This window comes from Choloepus didactylus, chromosome X, assembly GCF_015220235.1.
Source record: "Choloepus didactylus isolate mChoDid1 chromosome X, mChoDid1.pri, whole genome shotgun sequence".
In the NCBI taxonomy this organism is placed as follows: Eukaryota; Metazoa; Chordata; class Mammalia; order Pilosa; family Megalonychidae; genus Choloepus; species Choloepus didactylus.
In genome coordinates, this window is record NC_051334.1 from 187,986,053 (window position 1) to 188,005,282 (window position 19,230).

The 19,230-nt window shown below is 55.1% G+C and overlaps 2 protein-coding genes across 2 annotated transcripts; one reads left to right on the forward strand and one right to left on the reverse strand.

The window, feature by feature from the left end:
- Positions 1 to 1,864: 1,864 nt before the first annotated feature.
- ZFP92 (ZFP92 zinc finger protein) lies at positions 1,865 to 13,323 on the reverse strand. Its single transcript, XM_037821488.1, has 5 exons — positions 13,228 to 13,323; positions 6,093 to 6,190; positions 5,619 to 5,745; positions 4,093 to 4,194; positions 1,865 to 3,826 (listed from the first exon to the last, which is right to left on the reverse strand). The coding sequence occupies exons 2-5, from the start codon at positions 6,123 to 6,125 to the stop codon at positions 2,544 to 2,546; spliced, it is 1,545 nt and encodes a 514-aa protein (XP_037677416.1). The 5' UTR covers positions 6,126 to 6,190; positions 13,228 to 13,323; the 3' UTR covers positions 1,865 to 2,543.
- A 5,197-nt stretch (positions 13,324 to 18,520) lies between these two features.
- Positions 18,521 to 19,020, forward strand: LOC119522826 (coiled-coil domain-containing protein 90B, mitochondrial-like). Its single transcript, XM_037821489.1, has 2 exons — positions 18,521 to 18,546; positions 18,651 to 19,020. The coding sequence occupies exons 1-2, from the start codon at positions 18,521 to 18,523 to the stop codon at positions 19,018 to 19,020; spliced, it is 396 nt and encodes a 131-aa protein (XP_037677417.1).
- Positions 19,021 to 19,230: the final 210 nt, after the last annotated feature.

The window sequence follows — 19,230 nt, forward strand, 5'->3', positions numbered from 1 at the left end:
TTACTAGTTACACGTAAACTGAGCACTTAAACGGCTCTTGAAAAGCGTCCAAAGCTTAAAAGGTCAACGGGCCCCAATGGCAGAGGCGTTCTGGGCTGACCCGACGGCTCGGGGCTGGGGGGTGAGGGCAGGCAGGGCTGGAGAGCAGGCAGGCCCTTCCCCAGCGGCGTCAACTTGGACATTCTTAGTCACCCACCAAAAAGCAAGTGTGGGCCGTCACCCCTGCTCCCCTCACAGCAACAGGGAGCCCGACTTCCAGGCACTTTAGAAGTTAAAAACATAAGCATCATTTCCAGATACTCTGAGTTTTATTCCACATAACACACGTTTGGATCAAGTTGCATAGCTGGGTACCGTAGCCAAAAAGAAATGATAACTGTAATAGCATCGCAGCGAAAATCTAATTAAGAGGATCTCAGTTAGACCTTGAACCAACAAACGACAAAGTGCATTGATGTTTAGATTATTTGTCTAGGTGAGGATCCCGGGGCTTTTTGGGGCACTCTGAAATCACACCACAAGTACCCAGTATCTCCAGCAAATCCACTTTCCGACAGAACCACCTGTAAATGTATCCATCCTTTATCCACAGATGAAAAAAGAAGCTTACTTTCAAAGTAGCAACTTATAAATTAGAACCAATGGAATTACAATATATTTGGGAAAATCCTACTTGTCTTTATTAAAAGCTGGTAACTAACTGGAAAAGCTAAAGGTGCAGAGACTTTGGAGTCACTCAAGGTAATTCCAAGAGGTTTGTCCTCTCCTGGGTCACACCTCCACAGCTCGTACCCAGCAGCCTTTACCGGCGGCACAGCGTCGGCTCTCCTTCCGTTCTATCGACAAGTGACCTTCCAGGCCAGTGACTGGGACTGGCCGGACACACATAAAGATCAAGGTGACACAGAGCGCCAGGCTTACGTGGCAGGCTATGGACAAGAAGGCCATTGCAGTACAAGGGGAGAGAGACCCTGCCAAGAGGGGCGAAGAGAGAAGGGCAAGTGGCAAGAACTAGTGGCAAGAACTCTAGAATGTTCCATAAGTGACAAGTGCATAAAATCATTATCCTCACACACAAGGAAACATTCAAACAATGCTTCACGTGAAAGTCCTCTCACTTCCAAGAGTGGTCTCATTTATCTCCAAAATAAGAATGTCACTTCTGGCTTCGTCCTACTGATGGGGGTTCCAAGCAGCGTCCTCGCCAGGAAGCCTGTGTTTCCAAGTCTTCACACACTCTCCCGAAGAGAGGACGTCATCTTTCTGGACAGTGTCACCTGAAGGGCACACCCTGTCTCCGTGGGGCTGAGGGTAAAGAGGGGTGAGGGTGGGGTCGGATATGAGGAGTAATTCCCTGACACACTCATATGGCAAAAAACATCTATTTTCAACTCACATAGCACCAGAAAGCAAAAGTATTCCAAGCAACTGACCCGCTAATGTTTTTGGAAACGTGCAAAGATGGCTCAATGGGCATCCTCGCTTGCAATTTGGGGAGGGGCAGCTTGGAGGACAAATTCCTTCCCCATCTTGATTTCCCTGGATAGCCACAAGCGACAAGGGGGTGCTGCTTAAAGAAGGAGGAGGAGGTAAGTTTGAAGTTTAGGCACTGAGTTGGGGGGGGGGGGCGGCAGAGAGGCCTGAGGGGGTCTTCCCTGGGAGCCTGGGGGGGGGGTGCAAAAGGCAGCAGGCAGGGGGCGAGCTGGGGGCCTGGCAGGAGGGGAGGGGCCTGAAGTCAGTGGGTCTCCTGCCGGGGACCCGTCACCTCCCCCAGAACCACCCAGGCGCTGAGAAACAACTGGGGGCACTGGCAGAAAGGCTGGGCCCTGGGATGAGGGGCTGGGAGAGAGACTCTGGCACTGCTCGGCACCATCTCAACCCCCCCATCCCACCCCACATTTGTGAGAAGCTGGCATCATGCACGGTCCCAGGCAGCAGCAGGCTCGGGCAGGGGATGCCACTCTCTGCACGTTGGGAAAGGCAGGCAGTTGAAATTCATGGGCTTTATTTGCCAAAGTCCACAGTCGGATCATTTCCTGATTAATTTCAGGTGATGTCTGAGCCAAGCCTTATTTTTTGAGAAGGCTACTGCAAATTTCCTCCTGAAGTCCCCTCCATTGATAAGCTTTAAAAAGATCAAAGTGCTTGTAGCATCTTCTACCTGAAAAAACTAACTCTTGGGGTGAAGTGAACACGAGAGGGAATGGACCGATCCCCTCTAAACTCAAAGGAACTGGATCCCTGGGGGAACTGTTTCACAGAGATCCCTCCCTACCCAAGGGACACAATTCAGATGCTCGTGGGACAAGCCACCACCAGCAACTCAAACTATACATCTAACATCAGCTCACACATTCATTTCACACACCTGTGAGCATGTGTGTCCACCCATGTCCACAGCACATGTGCATACCCCCAAAGACTGCTGTCAGCTCCCCTTGCATCATTAACAGCAGAAGGGGAAGGGGTGGGAGACCCCTACTTTTGAAACCAGCACCCCGAGGACTGAGGGTGGACTTATTAGGAGAGGACACGATCATGGACTACATCTCCGACTGTGCCTTGGGGCTTGGTGCAGCCTTGTGTTCCGAGGCTTTCTGATGTGTACTGCTTTCAGGGCAAGGCTCCCCGCTGGGCCTGCCCTCCAAGGGCTTCCTTCCACCATGAGTTTTCCGATGGTGGCTGAGCTGCGACTTCCCCTTGAAGGCCTTACCACACTCACCGCACTTGTAGGGCCTCTCGCCGCTGTGGATGCGCTGGTGCTCCAGGAGGACGAAGTTCCGCTGGAAAACCTTCCCGCAGTCTTGACATCTAAAAGGCCTCTCTCCGCTGTGGACTACCTGATGCTTGAAAAGGTTTGCCCGCCGGCCGAAGGCCTTCCCGCACTCGCTGCACTTGTAGGGCCGCTCGCCGCTGTGGATCTGGCGGTGCTGGCTGAGCCCCGAGCGCCCCCGGAAGGCCTTCCCGCACTCCTGGCATTCGAAGGGCCGTTCGCCGCTGTGGACGCGCTGGTGGTGGATCAGCTGTGACACACCCTTGAAGGCTTTCCTGCACTGGCTGCACTCGTAGGGCTTCTCGCCACTGTGGATGCGCTGGTGCTCGGTGAGATTGGAGCTCCGGCTGAAGGTTTTCCCACACTCGCTGCACTCATAGGGCCGCTCACCGCTGTGGATGCGCTGGTGCTCCAGGAGAGCGAAGCTGCGCCTGAAGAGTTTCCCACACTCAGGGCATGCGTAGGGCTTCTCGCCACTGTGAACAATTTGGTGTTTGATGAGGTTGGAGCTCCTTGTAAAGGTCTTCCCGCACGTGCTACATTTGTGGGGCTTCTCGCCGCTGTGGATGCGCTGGTGCTCCAGGAGGGCGAAGCTGCGCCTGAAGAGTTTCCCACACTCAGCACACTCATAGGGCTTCTCACTGCTGTGAATTATGCGGTGCTTAATCAGGTTGGAGCTCCGGCTGAAGGATTTCCCACACTGCTCACACACGCACCGTCTGTCCCCACCTCGGCAATACTGCTGTCTTTGAGTTGACTTTGACCTAGAGCTGCGGTGACACCTCTGCCCTGTCTCTCCTGCAGGACATCTGGGTTGTTGAATGAGCTTCGAGTTTCTGTCACTCACAGAGCTGCCCTGGCCTTTCTCCCTGGGAGGATCACTTCTGCTGGAACCCGTCTGCAGAGAATGAGCATGTTTCTGTTTATGTTCCAGAGTTTTCTCCTGTGGCCTTGCTAAGTGACACTCACTGCCTTCCTGAAGCTCGGTTCCCAGGAGGTCTTTTCTCGAGTGTTTTGGCTTCGAAATGGATGCCTTGCTCTTTATCCTGTCACCTGTAGGGGCAGAGAACACCCACCAATGTTACCCCTTCCCTGGGTGACAAACAGGGAAATGAAGATGTGGGAGCAAGGCACAGATGACCACAGAACCACAGGGAAGAAAGCCATCAAGGAGGACAGAGAACACAGCGAAAAGGGAGAAAGTGTGGAAGAGCCAAGGGAGGGTGGCATGGCCACTTTGGGTAGGATGTTCTCTGTAGTGGTGGATTTAAATTGCACAAGCATGTCTCAGGCAGGCAGGCCGAGCACCCCTCGCTTACCTCCGTGAACCCCCGTGGGGTCACTCCTGGGGCTGTCTGCCACCCAGCATCCCTCTCCTTGCTCCAGCCGAGACACCAGAGGAGGCTTGGAAAGTGACAATCCTGTGGGTGTGACACGAAGTGGGTCAGGATCACCCCGAGTCCAGAATTGGGGCTGGGCTCAGTCTTGGGTAATAGAGAACCAACCACTCTCGAGAGAGTGCTGCTGGGAAGGTTCAGGAGAGGGCCGAGGCCTTCCCCAGGAAGCAAAGGGCTACGAGAGCCCCGGGCCCAGGTGGGCCCAGGGAGTTAGAAGTAGGTAGCGATTTGAGCAAAGAGGACACTGAGGTTATTATGTGCCCTGCAGTGGGGATGGGAAGCTCATGAGACAGGGGGCATCTGGGTTGAAACCCCACAGAGAGGAAGGAGGTGTGGAGCAGGGACTCCCCAGGGGACGAGGCCCTCGGGAGTGTCAGGAAACATGTGGTCCACCTTTGGACCGAGTGGGGGAGCTGCCTGGGCCCCAAAAGCCGAAGCACCCTGCTTTGTCATCACGTGGAGCATGGGGCCTCTGGTCCTTACACCAGACTCGACGGAAGATTCCAGAACTACTCCTGGAACTGGTGAGGGTCAGAAAGAACCAAGGGGAAGACACCAGCCTCCCCTGACAGGGCCAGTTCAGAAAGGGGACAGCTTTTCCATCCAGAAGAAGACAGTGAACACAGGTCAGGCTCAAACGGACCTTCTGGAACCCCAAAGGCAGTGGCACGCTGCGGGGAGAGCAAACCCCTTTGGATTTACATCCCAGTCCTGGCAGAGAGGATGACGTCTGGAAAGAGGAATGCGTGAGGGGCACAGGAGCTGACGACCGCAGCCCGCTGGTGGAGAAAGCTTTGCTGTCCCACGGGAAAAGATGGTCTAGTGCTCCACTCCCACTCCCCTGCCCCCAGCCCTTGAATCTCAGTCTTGGCCTTTTAATTGTCCCTTCGTCACGGTGTCATAAGGATGGGAGCCTGGGAGCATGTGGGGAAGGCAAGCAGCTCGCCTGCAGCTGCCCCAGCTCCTTCCTGGACTTTCCAGGCTTGAAAATCCATGCTTGCACACTCCTGGGGCCAGGCCTTTATGGCCCAATTCACGGGACAGGTGATACTAAACTCCATAACAGGAAACGAGTGTGAAATGCAACCTCTGTAGAAATGAAGTCAGACTACAGTATTGCCTGCATATATTCCAGTATAATCTGCATCTATTTTTTGGGTAGTAAGATGCTTAGTCAACCAGTTATTTTATCTGGGAAATAAGCTTTATGGGTGATCACGCTGAAATTCACAAGCTCACATGTGTACCCACAAACACTTATAGATCTCAAACACTGGCCTGTTGGGATGAAAGCTGGACTGCTGTGGATTACTGGTCTGATGGAGAAGTTCACCATGTCTTGGGCACACAGGAACCAACAGACAAGGAAACTCAGAAAGAAATTCTGAGTATGGAGGCAGAGTGGGTGGGTGGGGGGCTGTGTGTGTGTGTGTGTGATGGGGCCTTACCCAGTGACACCAAGTGGCTGTAGTTTTCTAGCATCACCTGCTTGTACAGGATCTTCTGTCTGAGGCCCAGAAGCTTCCATTCTGTCTTCGTGAAGTACACGGCAACATCTTCAAAAGATACTGGCCTCTGAGATCGGCCATCCCCGAGGCCGCAGGGAAGAAAAGCACAGGGTGAGCTGGCAGCAACAGAACGCTGGGGGCATGGTGGCTGGTGGGGGAGCACCAAGGTCTTAAGAGGTGTAACTCACAGAAAAACAAGCAGCACTGTCTCACGGAAAGAAGAGCCCACGGAAGTTTCCAGAACTCAGTAAAAGGGTGACAAGACTAATGACAGCCTCCGCTCAGCCCCAGCGGGACAGGTCCAGGATTCAGGAGGAGGCAGGTGGAGAGGGCTGAGGGTAGGGGGGTTGAGGGGAGGTGCTGCAGGGCCCCTTGGGGTAGGGGGCCACCCAGAGTTCGGGAAGCCCCACTCACCTGGGGTCTGGTTCTCAGAAGAATGGCCGCCATGATAAGGGTGCAGAGGACCAAAGGACAGCAAGATGAGCCAGGTGCGCTCCGAAGCCAGTGTGAACCTGTTTATAAAACGCTGTTCAGTTTGTCTTGTAGGATGACCCAGAGGAAGTGGGACATGGGTGGGAGCGAGTGAGGACAGGCGGGGAGTGAGCGAGCCTGGGGATGTACATTTGTGGGTGGGGGGGGCAGAGAGCCCCAAGGTTTCGGCGTCCCGGGTGGTCCAGTGGCCCTGGCAGTGCCCTCCTGGGAGATCCATCCAGGGGTGGGGGTCTTGAGAGTCAAGCTCGATGGGAGCCAGGTAGTAAATGTGGGGGCCGTGGGCCAAGAGCCCAGACAAGGAAGGGGTGCAGGGACACAGTGAGGGCCAGTGGCCAGGGAGATCCATGGAGCAGCTCCCTGTTGGTGGCCTGGGGGGTCCGGGTGGTGCTTCTGAGTGCTCATGACCACTCAGCCCACGATCCCCTGGGGTGGTGGCCAAAAATGCAGAGTTCCAGGCCACCTGCATTGTTCCCGTGTGCCCCAGAGGTTCCTGATGTCTGTGGCCCCACACCCTGTGTGCGGGGTGCAGAACCCACTGTGGGGAGGCTAGGTCCCTGCAGCTAACGGGAGCCCCCTGGAGGTAGAGTCCTTTGTTCCAGTCCCCAAGTGCTTAAGATGCTGATAAAAGAAGGCACTGCAGGCGACACCATTTGCGGGACCCAGTCCAAAAGGAAAACGTGGGGTCCCGTGTTAAAAAACCATCAGGAATTTCAAGATGGCGACAGCAGCACCCTCCCTCCCCCCCTGCCCACCAGGCAAGAAATCAAGAAATGCTAAACCACAGATTCAGGAGGGGGCGCCCCCCCTTTCTGAGGGGTCCCCCGCAGCTCGGTGCCTTTGTCTTTTATGGAATCCTAAGCACCCCTGACGGGAACAGCCGAGTCGCTGACCTCGTGCTGAAATGCCTTGCGGAGCTGCCTGTCCCCAGCTGAAGTCTTGGCTGGATAAGGGGGAGTTAAGCCCACACTTGAACTGAGACCCCCAAAAAGATATGTTAAAGTCCTAAGCGCCGGTGCCTGTCACTGTGACCTGATTTGGAAATAGGGTCATTGCAGATGTGGCTACAGCGGCTGCTCGGGGCCTCCTTAGTGGGCCCCAATCCAAGGTGGAAGCTTCCGGTCCTGAGGGGCTCAGGGTCAGGTGTGGGAGTTCCGGTCACCCCAAATGGAAAAGAATTGCCCCCTCCCCAAGCTGGCAGCTGGTGAGTGCACTGCCTTCCTGGGGTTCCTGTCACAAACTTCCTCGGCTGCCAAATAAGAGCTCATTTGCAGGCTTCAGGGATCAGGATCTGATATCTTTTTATTTTTTTAGTAGCAGTTCTTAAAAAAATAAACAATTTATTAAGGAGAAATGCACATTATAGAAAATTAACTATTTTCAAGGGAACAATTTAGTGGCATTTAGAATATTCAGTATTGTTCTACCAGCACCTCTATCTAGTTCCAGAACATTCTCATCACCCCCAAATTAAAGCCCATACGCATAAAGCAGTCACTGCCCATTCTCCTCTTTCCCCGTCCCCTGGCAACCACCCACATGCTCTGCGTCTCTATGGATTTGCTTGTCCTGGATATTTCCTAGAAATGGAATCACATGACACCTGGCCTTTTGTGCTTGATGTCCCCGGGGACCATCTGGCGGCCAACCACAGCAGGTGTCTGAGTTCTCGTGAGCTCTGTCTGGGCTCTCTGCGAGAGGAGAAAAGCTGAGGCCCTGGCTGCACCCTTCCAATGGGTGCAAATGGGAACCTGAGGACTGGAACTGGGGTGTCAGGAGGACTCTTGGGTCACTCCCTCTGGGAAAGCCCTTGCAGCGAGCAGCCCTACCATGGGGTCACAGGGCCAGGGACGGATGCCCCCCACCTGCAGCCCCGTGAGCGAGCTCAGAAGTACAATCTCATACAAGACCCCCAAGCCAGAGCCACCCAGCCAAGCTGCTCTCTCAGCAATGGAGACGAGAAGTGCTTGTTTTAACCTGGGGGTTGGCAAACCAGCGGCTCACGGGCTGGCTCTGGCCTGCCACCTGTTTATATAAATAAAGTTTTATTGGCACACAGCCACACCCATTCGGTTACATACCGTCAAGGGCAGCTTTCCGTCTAAAATGGCAGAGTTGAGTGTTTGTGACAGATCGTGTGGCCCATGGAGCCTGAAAGATTTACTACCTGCTCCTTTATAGAAAAGCCCCTGTTTCAAGTGGCTAAGTTGTGATCTTTTGCTGGGTCACTAGTTACCCCACAACTTAGCACATGGAGGGCTCTGCCTGGAGGACAGAACAGCTAAAAACAGTACAAACCAGCAGAACATCTTTGAAAGCTCTTCACCTGGGCGCGCGCAGAGGGCTGGCCTAGGCAAAGCCGTACCACCCAGTGCCTGCTTCGGGCCCCCTTGCCAGTGAAGCTTCCAGAACCTTCTGGTCAGAAGGAATCAGTCTTGCCTCAGCCACCTCCTTGAAAAACTGTGTCTCTATCCATCTATCTCTGCCACAAAATTTCCGGAAGTGAGGACAAGATGCAATTTCATGCATGTGTGCTTCTCTCCCGGTGGATGCTGGGGGCAGCAGATCGAAGACCGGTTCTCCTCCCCCAAGCCCCTCAGAAAAGGCTGAGGCTACAGAGAGCAAGGGGTCCCTCTGGGTGGCAATGCCTTGGGAAGCCACTGCCGTTTCAGGGAGGGGAGGACCCGGTTGAAAGCAAGTGTGTGTGAAGGAGATGGTTACAACCCCCTTAAAGAGTGGAGGCTCATTTGCAGTGGCTTTCTGTGGCGTAAGGTCTAAAATCATGGCCCAATATTATGGGCTGCCTTGACATGTGGGGAGATTTGGAGGGCCCTGCTTATCCCCGGGGAGCAGGCTCCCCTCGCTCACATCCTCCCGGGTTGTGAGACGTGACCAATGACCTGCTCCCCATCTGACCTGTCCAGGTGTCGTGCGTTCAGCCCTCCCCATACCGCTGGGGGGGGGGACCCCTCCCTCACCACTTGGGTGAAGAGGAAGTGACTGAAGTACGGTCCCACCAGGCTTCCAAGGCCCACAGGCCATGGGCTCTCTCCCCCGCTCCCCAGCAGATCAAAGATGGACAGGGCAATAACTGCACTTTGGGAGGACGATCTGGCTGGAGGCTTATTCCTGGGACTGACTTGGGGTCTCAAGAACAGGGACAGGTAAGACGCAGGTATGAACATTTGCAGTGATACCGTTTTCTTATCATGCTCAGTGCAAATGTGCATTTTGGCCCTGAAAAATGGGTCCATGGGATTCTCTGGGAGGCAGGTGGTACGGTGAGAAGAATCTCGGGCGCAGGACGAGAGCGCCTGGATGTGTCCTCCAGTTCTGCAGCCTCATCTAAGAACTTGTACAAGCCACTCTCTCCACTGAGTCCTAGCTCTGTCTGCTGCACACAGAGCGGCGCCATCTCGACCCTGGGTTGTACAGATTGGAGGCGATGACATATTTGAAATGTGTGCTGTACAAAGGATAGGTGCCGTTGTCATAAACCAAAGATCTTAACTGCCATTTATAACTCTTCCTAGGGGAAATGGATTCTGAGAGCAATACCCCAATACACAAAGCAGCCCCTTTGGAAGCTGGGAAGCCCGTCTGGAATTCCAGAGGCTGCAGCATGTCACTTAGAGTTGTGCAAAGATGACGATAGAGAGCTCAGGTGGAGTACACAGCCAGAAATGAGCCCTCTGTAAAAGCAGCCAGAAACCCTCCAGGAAGAGGGGTGAACTGCTCAAGACACAGACCCTAGCAACCAGGCCGTGGCCGCAAGCCGGTCAAAGTTCCCAAGTGGTCCAAGTGACGTTGCTGGGCTCGGAACAGGTCTGGTGACAGGAGGATGCACCTTTCCCAGCCTCTCAGGAGCAAGTCATTCTCAACTGGAAAAACATTTAGGAATCTTAAAAGGTGGCAAATTCAATTTCCTTTCCCTGCTTCAGGCTTGGATAGAGAGCAAATTCGCCAACCCCCTCCCAAACAAGTATTTCAGTTTAGTAAAAACAAAATTGCGCATTTTAAAACTCCACATCACAAACTAAGAAAGTGATGATGCTTTCTCGTTCTTGCAATAAATAATGCAATGACATAGCACTCCGCTGGCCCTGAAACTGTCCCAAAGTTCCATATTATCTGTGATGAACCAAACACTGCCCAAAAATAACTAAGCAGACTCCTGTTTCTGATGACGAAGTTTATATTAATCAGGGAAAAAAAACCAGAACCTTGTTGACGTGTTGGTTTTGGGCTTCTCCCACCTCCAAACTGTGACTGATAAATTCCCATTGTTTAAGCCAAGTCATTGCAGGGTATTTGTTTCTGCAGCATGGAAACTAAGACCCTGGGTGACTTGACTCAAATCTGGCCTTTGGACCCAGTTTACAGGGGCCCCCAGTGTCCAGTTTACAGGGGATCTCCAGACACAGGAGCAAGTGAAAGATGCCACAAGGCATCGACTGGCCCAATCCAGGAGGCAGGCCGTTTCACAGGGCAGCTGGCCCGGTCTCTTCTGCAAATGAGTGTCACAGGCAAAGAGGAGGCTGGGGAAGGAGACTGTTCTAGATTGGAAGAGATTTAAGGGGCCCAACACCTGAGTGCAATGGGGGTCCTGTCCTTGAGATTCTGGGGTGAACAAAAGGAGCCGTTGCAGGCAATGGGGGGCAGCTGGGGAGGTGGCGGCCGTGGAGCGCCTATCCAAGGACATCTTTGTTCACTGTGCTGAGTGGCTCATGGCACTGCGTCACGGAAGGAAAGGGCCTTTTTAAGAGATACTGAAACATTTGGGGAGGGGATGGCCTAGTTGTAATTGCCTATAGAATAGTTCAGCAAAGAAAAAAGATGGAGCAGATAAGGCAAGGGAGTGACCACCGCCAAACCTGGCCCTCGTGACAACGTGGTCTCTACTTCTCTTTAAAAGGAGCAAACAGGGCTGTGGAGAGAGTGGTGCGTCCCCAAGATAAACACAGCATTACCAAGCAGACACGTGCACACCGCTGCTCGTTGCAGCGCTACTCACAATAGCCAGAAGGCGGAGACGACCCACACGTCCATCGACGGAAGAATGGATCACCAATATGGGGGCTAGCCCCACGATGGAGAATGACTCAGCCCTAAAAAGGAATGAAGTTTTGACACCCGCCACCACCTGGAGGGGCCTCGAAGACATCACGCTCAGTGAAAGAAGCCAGACACAAAAGGTCCTGTGTTGTATGATCGCGTTTATATGAAACGTCCAGAAGAGGAAATCCATAGAGACCAAAAGCAGATCACTGGTTGCCAGGGGCTGGGGAAGGGGGAGTGGGGAGTGACTGCTTCGTGGGTATGGGGTTTCCTTTTGGGACGATGAGAATGATCTGGAACTGGAGGTGGTGGGTGTACAACACTGCAAAGGTGCTGAATGCCCCCAAACTGTTCACTTTAAAATGGTTCATTTTATGTGAGCCTCACCTCGATTTTAAAAAAGGGGGAAGGGGGTGCTACTGTGAAGTAATTATTCTGATTTCCATGGATGGAAGTACTCACAATAGCAAGTTTCTTCAGACTCGTATACAACGGTTGTTTCCCCAACCAGCCTCTGCTTATTTCCCCCTCCCCAAGAGTAACACAAGTTTCTTATGCATTTTGGAAAATAGAGGAATGGAATGGAAGAGGCGTTCCATCTAGTGTCCCCACTCCGAGACGAATTGAGCTAGGTCCACCCCCACCCCCACCCCACCCCAAGAGAGAAGAAAACTGTGATGTCCTGAGAGAAACAAGGCATCAACCTGGCAGCAGTAAATGGAGACAGGACTGGAGATGGAACCCAGACAGGAAGTAGCCCTCATGCCAAACGACAATCAGGGCTCGTGTCTCAATTCCGGGGCCGCTGGAAGGTGCGGGCCGGCCCCATCAGGGAGGGGAGGAGGAGAGGACAAAAAAGCCTGCGCCCGAACTAAACTGAAGCACCAAGAAAAGGGGGAGCCGGCAAGCGAGTGGCAGGGCTCATTCATCCAAAGCACCGCTAGATGGCGATGATTCCCCAGAAAACCGGGAAAACCCAGCCCCAGAGGAAAGGGAGCCTGGGAGCCAGCTGGGCCAGACCAGGAAATCGGGGTGTCTTCATCCCCAAAGAGGGACGAGCAGGGCCCCTGCAGTGGCGCTTCTTCCTTCCTGCTGGGACTTCCTCTGGGGCCCAGGAGCTTAGATCTCAACCGCCTTCTCTCCGCCCCGCCGGCCTTCCCTGGATGGAAGCCCCAGGCACCTGCCACTCACCTGGCGGAACCCACAGCGAGGGGGTGCGAGGCCCCAGGGCCCTGGCAAGTCCCAGCCCAGAGCCAGGCTGCCCACCTAGGGACCCACCCATAGGCCCGCCCTCGGCTGCTCCGGCTCCTCCTCTGCTCCTCCAACACCCCAGGCCACTACTGCCTCAGGGCCTTTGCACAGGCTGTTCCCGCGAGGCATCTGGAATATTCTTCTCCCTCAAGTTTTTGCAGAAATATCGCCTTGGCCGTGAGACCTGGTCTGACCACACTACTGAAACTTCAACCCAAATCCCCACCCCCTGCCCCTGCTCTGCTTCGGTCCCACGGTGCTGAGTACCTTTCAACAGACTTTATGATTATTAATTTAAACGATTTATTATCGGCCTCCTGCCACTGAAGGTCAGCTCCCTGGGGCAGGGATTTCTGCCACTTGGCTCCCTGCTACGTCTCAGAGGCCCGCCCCAAAGCCGGGCCCTGCTCCCACCATGTTTTCTGGATTGACCCTCAGAACCGAGCCTGCAGGAAAGCTGCTCTCCCTCTGCTCCTTCCCACAGCCATCTGCTCCCACTTTCCCCCTGGCCGCCCTTCCATCCTGCCCTTCGCTTCCTCTTCCTGCTCTCTGTTCAGCTTGTGCCTCCACCAGGGTCCACACCCCCCCACCAGCAAGAGGCACAGCCCCCACCCTGGTCACCCGCTGGAACCCCCTTCGGGCGGCCCTGCCTGTGAACGCTTCTCCAGGGGCCGCGCGGGCAGGGGAGCTGCGACCTCACGATGCCACCCGCCCGCCGTCCCACGCCGCGGGGCGCCAAATCCAGACTCACCGCGCGATCGCGACGGGATGTTCGCGGCCAGCCTCAGGCCGGGCGCCGGAAAACCGATGGGGAGTGTGTGGGGGGGGGTCGGGAAAGCCGGGCGGCGAGTGCCCCGGCCGGCCCGCCGCTTCTTCTCGGCGCCCTCCGACGCGGGCAGCCCCAAGGGGCCGGCCAGCAGCTCCCCAGCCCGCCCCGCGCGCCCGCGCCCCCCGCCCGCCCTGTGGCAGGCTCCGAGCCAAGGCCGCCGCCTCCGAGCAGCCCTCCAGAGCAACGCCTCCCTAGCCCCCGGAGGCCGTGGGCTCGAGGACGCGGCTCGACCTGGGGCCGCCGGGGCCCGCTCGGGAGGCGCGTCCGTCCGTTGCCGACGAGCGCGGCCGGAGGGGCCGTGGCGGCGGCGACGGGCGTGGGAACGGGCCGCGGGAAGGGGGGCACCGAGCATGCGCGGCGCGGCGGGAGGCCGGCCGGCCCCCACTCCCGCCCCGGCGCGCCCTGCTGGGGGTCTGGTCGCGCTCCCCCGCCCCGGGGGCACTTCCGCTTCCCGTCCAGGCTGCTCGCGGGGGGGTCTTGGGGTGACAGCGGCCCCCAAACGGGGGCAGGGGAGGGGCTGACGTGGGCTGAGCACCCACCAGGGACCCCTGCGGGGAGCTAGTTCCAAGCGGCCGGACCCTGGTCACCCCGAGAGGGAGGGCCCAGGTCGGAAAAGGGGAGGAGGCTGAGGGGGCCTGGAGGGCGGACTGCGCGGAGACGACGGACGGACGGACGGGAGGGACGGGACGGACGAAGCCAGGAAAGGGGCCTTGCCTCTAGGCCATTTCCCGACCGGTCACGGCTCCCCTCCCCCGCGCTAGAACCGGGATTGAAATCCCGGACTGACTGCTGCGGCAAGTGTCCTGTTGACAATTGTGAGTCCCTCGAATAGAAGCGAGGAATAGAAAAATGATGTAAAATAAAAGGAGGGCAGCAAAGCCCAAATTCCCGGTGCTACTTCTGCAAAGTATAAAGCCAGGGGAGCTGAAACGGGGCGGGGGGTGCAGGGAGCGCCAGGGGGAACCACAAGGACGAGCTGGGCAGCGTCCCAAGGGCAGAAACAGCTGCTGGGACAAAGAAGAAGGTCATCTATGGGGGAAGGAACCACCCGATTGTAGAGCAGGGAAAGCTCTTTCCGGAACTGAAGCAGAGGAAAGGGACTTCATGGTCACCCTGCATCCTGCTACAGGAAGCCAGGGGCCAGAGGGTCCCAGAGGCCAAGGTCAAAGTGGCCGGGCTTCTTGGGATGGAGCTAACACCCTCCAAGCACACTGCGGGAAGGGCCTTGGAGAAGGGGACTGGGGTGAAACCGAGCTGTCGGCGGGAAGCAAGGGAGACACTCGAGGGGGTCAGAGCCAGCGGGAGGGAAGGCTGCTGGGGACAGGAGCAGGTGGCAGAGGGCGTGGGCACCTGTGGGGAGAGGGCTCCCCCCAACCCCCACCCCCAGGGCCAGCTGTGCTGGGGCTGACGGGCTCTGCCTGCTGGTCCGTCCATGGCAGCTGGTTTTGGGGACACACTGAGCCTTCAGTGGTGTCCCCCCACCCCAACAAACACACACATTGGGGGTCCCGGAGACCCAAGCCCGACCTAGTGTGAGGTGGGGAGCTATCACCGTCATGGCCGGTGAGACGAGCCATCTCTCCACAGGCCCCCACCCACACCCCTGCAGGGAAGGTGATGTGGACAGGGTGGAGCTCGTGGGTGCAGCAGGGTGGGCGTCCGAGCTGAAGTCCAAAGAGGCAGAGGCCCTGGGGTGTACAAGGGGCGGAGCTACATGCAGTGACGCCCCAGATCCCCCTGGGCTCTTTGACCCCTGTGTACAACCCACCCCCCACCAGGTCACAGTAGAGGGTGGCTCATGGGATTGAGGATGTTGTGTCTGATGTGGGCCATGGCTCACACCCTGGGGCCCTGAGACTTGATGGGACCCTGATGGGGAGGTTGGTGGGGGGTGCAAGTGCTGTGCCTGAGTGCCAGGAGGGAGCCAGACCCACGGCTCCAAGGGCGGGAGCTTGGCCTGGCACCCCCACCGCACCCAGAGGTGGCTGCCCGTCTGCTGCCTGAGCTTCTCTCCTGTCTGCAGCAGGGGCCCTGGTCCCTGAATTCCCAGAGTGGGGCCACCACTGTCCCTCCCCAGCCCTTCAGTTCTCAGGATGGGGTGCCCATCCGGCCACTGGGGACCAGCTGCCCACGGCAAGCAGCAATCCCTGTCCAGCCAGCCTGCACATCCAGCTCAGTCCAAGCACCGCTCATGGGGGCTTCCCAGCATCCTCCTCACTCAGGATGTCCCCGCCGGGGGCTCCATAGGCCAGCAGCTCCCACTGCCTTGCAAGCAGTTGACGTTGGCCGGGGCCCACTCCCAGGGGCCATGGAGGCAGGTGCTTCTGGCTGGACACGGCCTGAAAGGTTGGCTTGGCTGGTCGGGCTCTGGTGCGGTGTGTACCCTCTGCCCTTGCTGCCCACGGGCTGGTGAGAGCGTCTCCTGCAGGGGACCTCGAACTGCAAGGTCCAGAGCCTCAACTACAATGGGCTTAAAGCCAAGGCTGCAGACCGGCTCCCATCACCAGCAGTCGGAGGTGAGGCCGAGCTCTGGCACCTGCCCAGGCTTGTCACCCAGGACCCAGCCTCTGTCCACCCCCCCAGTCCTGGCTCCACCTTTAGGCTGTCCCCCGTTGCACATTCCCACCCCTTTCCTTTGGTCTGATTGGGCCCTTGGGGCTGGGGAATGTCACCTGCAGACTGGGCTGTGACCAATCAGGACCTGCTCCCTGGATTTGGCGTTGGGGGTTACCATGCCCTGAGCCAAAAGGGGGTCCTCTTAGCAAGGAAGAAGGGGAGCAATGGGTGCTGGGAGGGCAGCCTAGCAGCGTCCATTCTCTAGGTGACAGGGTGAGCCTAGGAGGCTCACCAATGGGTGGGGACCATCACCCAAAACAGCCATCCAGCTTTGTCACCAGGACTTCCTGGGGTGGGGGAAGGCGCAGCCGGAGGCCAACATGCAGCTGGCTGCAGCTCACGTCCCCCCACGTGGCCGTACTCCTCCGTCCCCTGCCCCATGTCCAGGCTTGGGTGGGGTGGGAGGGAAGATGGGGCATGTCCTTCCCTAAGTGGACTCATCCTTGGGCCACCTGGAGCTCTGCATGGGGCCCAGGCCTGTCCTTAGCTCAGACCCCTCTACTGATTTCCCGGCCCTTATATCCACCTGCTTTCTTGACAGCTCCACTTGGATTTCTCAAGGTTGCTTCCAACTCCACACATCCAAAACTGAACCCAGGAATTTTCCTCCCAAAGCTGGTGCTCCCCCCGTGTGTCTGGCCTCAGTGAAGGGAATCCCCACGCATCCATGTCAAAGGCCGGAAGAGGGGATCCGCCCCTAGCTCACCTCCACATCCGATCATTCCTCGTGTTGGGTTGCTTGCACGCGTGTTTCAGGGCTATTAGATCTGAGCAGTCGGCGCCATCACATCGTTGCAAGCTCCAGTCCCGGCCACCGTCCTCTCTCCCTGGACAGCCCCAGCAGCCCCCGGCCAGGCTTCCTGCAGCCACGCTGCCCCCACGTACGTCCTCCACACAGAAGGCAGAGAAAGCTCCTGAGGGTCTAACGGGATCGTGTCACACACATGCACAGGTGGGCAGGCGCCGCTGGCTTCCAACCCTTCACTGGGCTCCTGACCCTTTAGGATAAAGACCAGCTCCCACCGTGGGCCCCGAGGACCTGCCCCGTGTGGCCTCTGTGGCCCCAGGGTGGCACCAGCCGTCTCTCTCCGGGCAGAGGCCACCGCACAGAGGCTGGTCTTGATCCTAAAGTACACACCAAAACCAGCACCACCTCTTTGGAGGAACACAGCAGAAGCCAAGAAGCGAGAGGCACCAGAACTTACTGACAATATCCAGGATACAGTCCTATAAATTACTAGAAGAATCAAGGACACGTGTCTGAAACTAAAGAAAAAAAAAGAATTCAAGGGAAGCTAGTCCTGGGATGACCCCAAAACTGAAATTTGCAGACAGTGTTTTTTTTTTTTTAAGTTTATTATAATTTTACTAGAATAAAAGTTAAAAAATAAAACATAGGGCTGTACAACACATTTAACCCTATTGTAGATGATGGACTGTATTTAACAGTACAAGTATAAAAATGTTTTTCCATGAATTATAACAAACGTACATACTAATACAAGGTGGTAATAATAGGGTGGTATGTGGGGAAAAATACACCTAATGTAAAGAATGTAAGATAGAACTATTTTAATAGTCTTTCATCAACTGTAACAAAGGTAAGTACTGATTTTAAAAAGTAGAATTTATTTTAAAAATAGTGCTGTCATTAATAGTAATAAGTGTTCCACACCAAGGCAAAGAGTTGCTGGTGGGGTGGTGTATGGGAATCCTATATTTTATGCAAAATTTTTCTGTAACCTCACAACTTCTCTCATAGAAAATAAAAAAAAAGGTAGCTGTTGATCCAACATGTAAGAGAAGAGAAAACTGTCCAAAGAAACAGCCAAATTATTTCCATTGCTGTGGTTTCCTCCTCAAGGGATATCTGCAATCTGGGCACTGTTAGTTTCCAGTTTTCCGTCGCCACAATAGGGCAGTTAACAAACTACTGGAAAATTCTGTGGATTACAACCATGGTGTTGATTGTTGTCAGGAGTCTGAGGGTCGGGGTTTTGGGCTGGGCTCTGCCGCACGCTTCTGCTCTAGTCTGGGCTCACTCTTCTGTCACCTGACTAGAGAGACTCAGTCTGTCCCATGTTTCCACCCTCCAGGAGCACAGCCTGAGCACATCCGCCTGTCAATGGCAGAAGCGCAACAGGGAGACATAAAATCTGGTCCCAAGGGACCTGGGATGGAAGGCATGGCTGAGTCACCTGGGAGAGGGCAGGGATGCAGGGACGGTGAAGAATTCTGTCATTTTGCATCTGCCACAGGCAGATATGTCTGTTCACCTCAGCAAGGCACAAACTTTGAGAGGAGAATGTGATCCAGTAGCAGGTTACTGCACTCTGACTGTGGCGGCGAGTTAAAAACACATTCGCAGACTTCTGCTTCCTCTCTTCAACCAGAAAACACGACCCGAGGGCTCGCTGGGCTTGGCGACAACTGCGCTTGGAAGGCAATGGGGCCGCTGGGGTTCGTTTCTTCACCCCGTGGACGTTTCTTGCTGGACCTGCACAGAGAGACTTCTTAACCACCATATCCAAGGAAGGATATGATATGAGGCAAGTGTACATAACTCCTGTAGAGCAAAGGAAATTAAATTTTGAGACCCATGCATTGGTTCAGGACTTGGAAACTCACGGATTTGACAAAACCCAAGCAGAAACTACTGTATCAGCATTATTCACTTTTTCACACGTCAGCCGGGATATTATCTGTAAGGAGATGGTCACTCAAGTGCAACAGGAAATAACAAAACAGCAGCTAATGGCTCACTTGGACTCCATCAGAAAAGACACGGGCATACTAGAGAAAAGTGAATTTGCAAATCTGAGAGCAGAGAACGAGAAAATGAAATTTGAATTAGACCAAAGTAAACATCAACTGATGCATGAAACTGGTCGAATTAGAGCAGATAATAAATTGGGCATCAACCTAGAAAGGAGCAGAGTAACAGATATGTTTACAGATCAAGAAAAGAAACTTATGGAAACAATCACAGAATTTACCAAAAAGGATGCCCAAACCGAAAGTGTTATTTCAGAAACCAGTCATAAAATTGATACTGAAATCGCTTCCTTAAAAACACGGATGGGGTCTAACAGACTTTGAGACAATTCGTTATCTTGCAGCCTCAGTGTTTACTTGCCTGGCAACAGCGTTGGGATTTTATAGATTCTGGAAATAGCCCTGAAACTACTATATTATACTCCTACTGATGCTGACTTTTTACAACACTACCGGAATAGATTTATTTCAAACACTGCCAGTTGCAGAAGCACATATGGACTAAAAAAGAAGTGTTTTACAATGAGAAGATCT

Coding starts and splice junctions, on each gene's coding strand:
- ZFP92 (XM_037821488.1), bottom strand. CDS start 6,125: ATGGCGGCCATTCTTCTGAGAACCAGACCCCAG. Junction 4,195..5,618: donor CAGCCACTTGGTGTCACTGG/GTAAGGCCCCAT, acceptor TCACACCCACAG/GATTGTCACTTTCCAAGCCT. Junction 3,827..4,092: donor CCCCACGGGGGTTCACGGAG/GTAAGCGAGGGG, acceptor CTGCCCCTACAG/GTGACAGGATAAAGAGCAAG.
- LOC119522826 (XM_037821489.1), top strand. CDS start 18,521: ATGCATTGGTTCAGGACTTGGAAACT. Junction 18,547..18,650: donor TGGTTCAGGACTTGGAAACT/CACGGATTTGAC, acceptor CACTCAAGTGCA/ACAGGAAATAACAAAACAGC.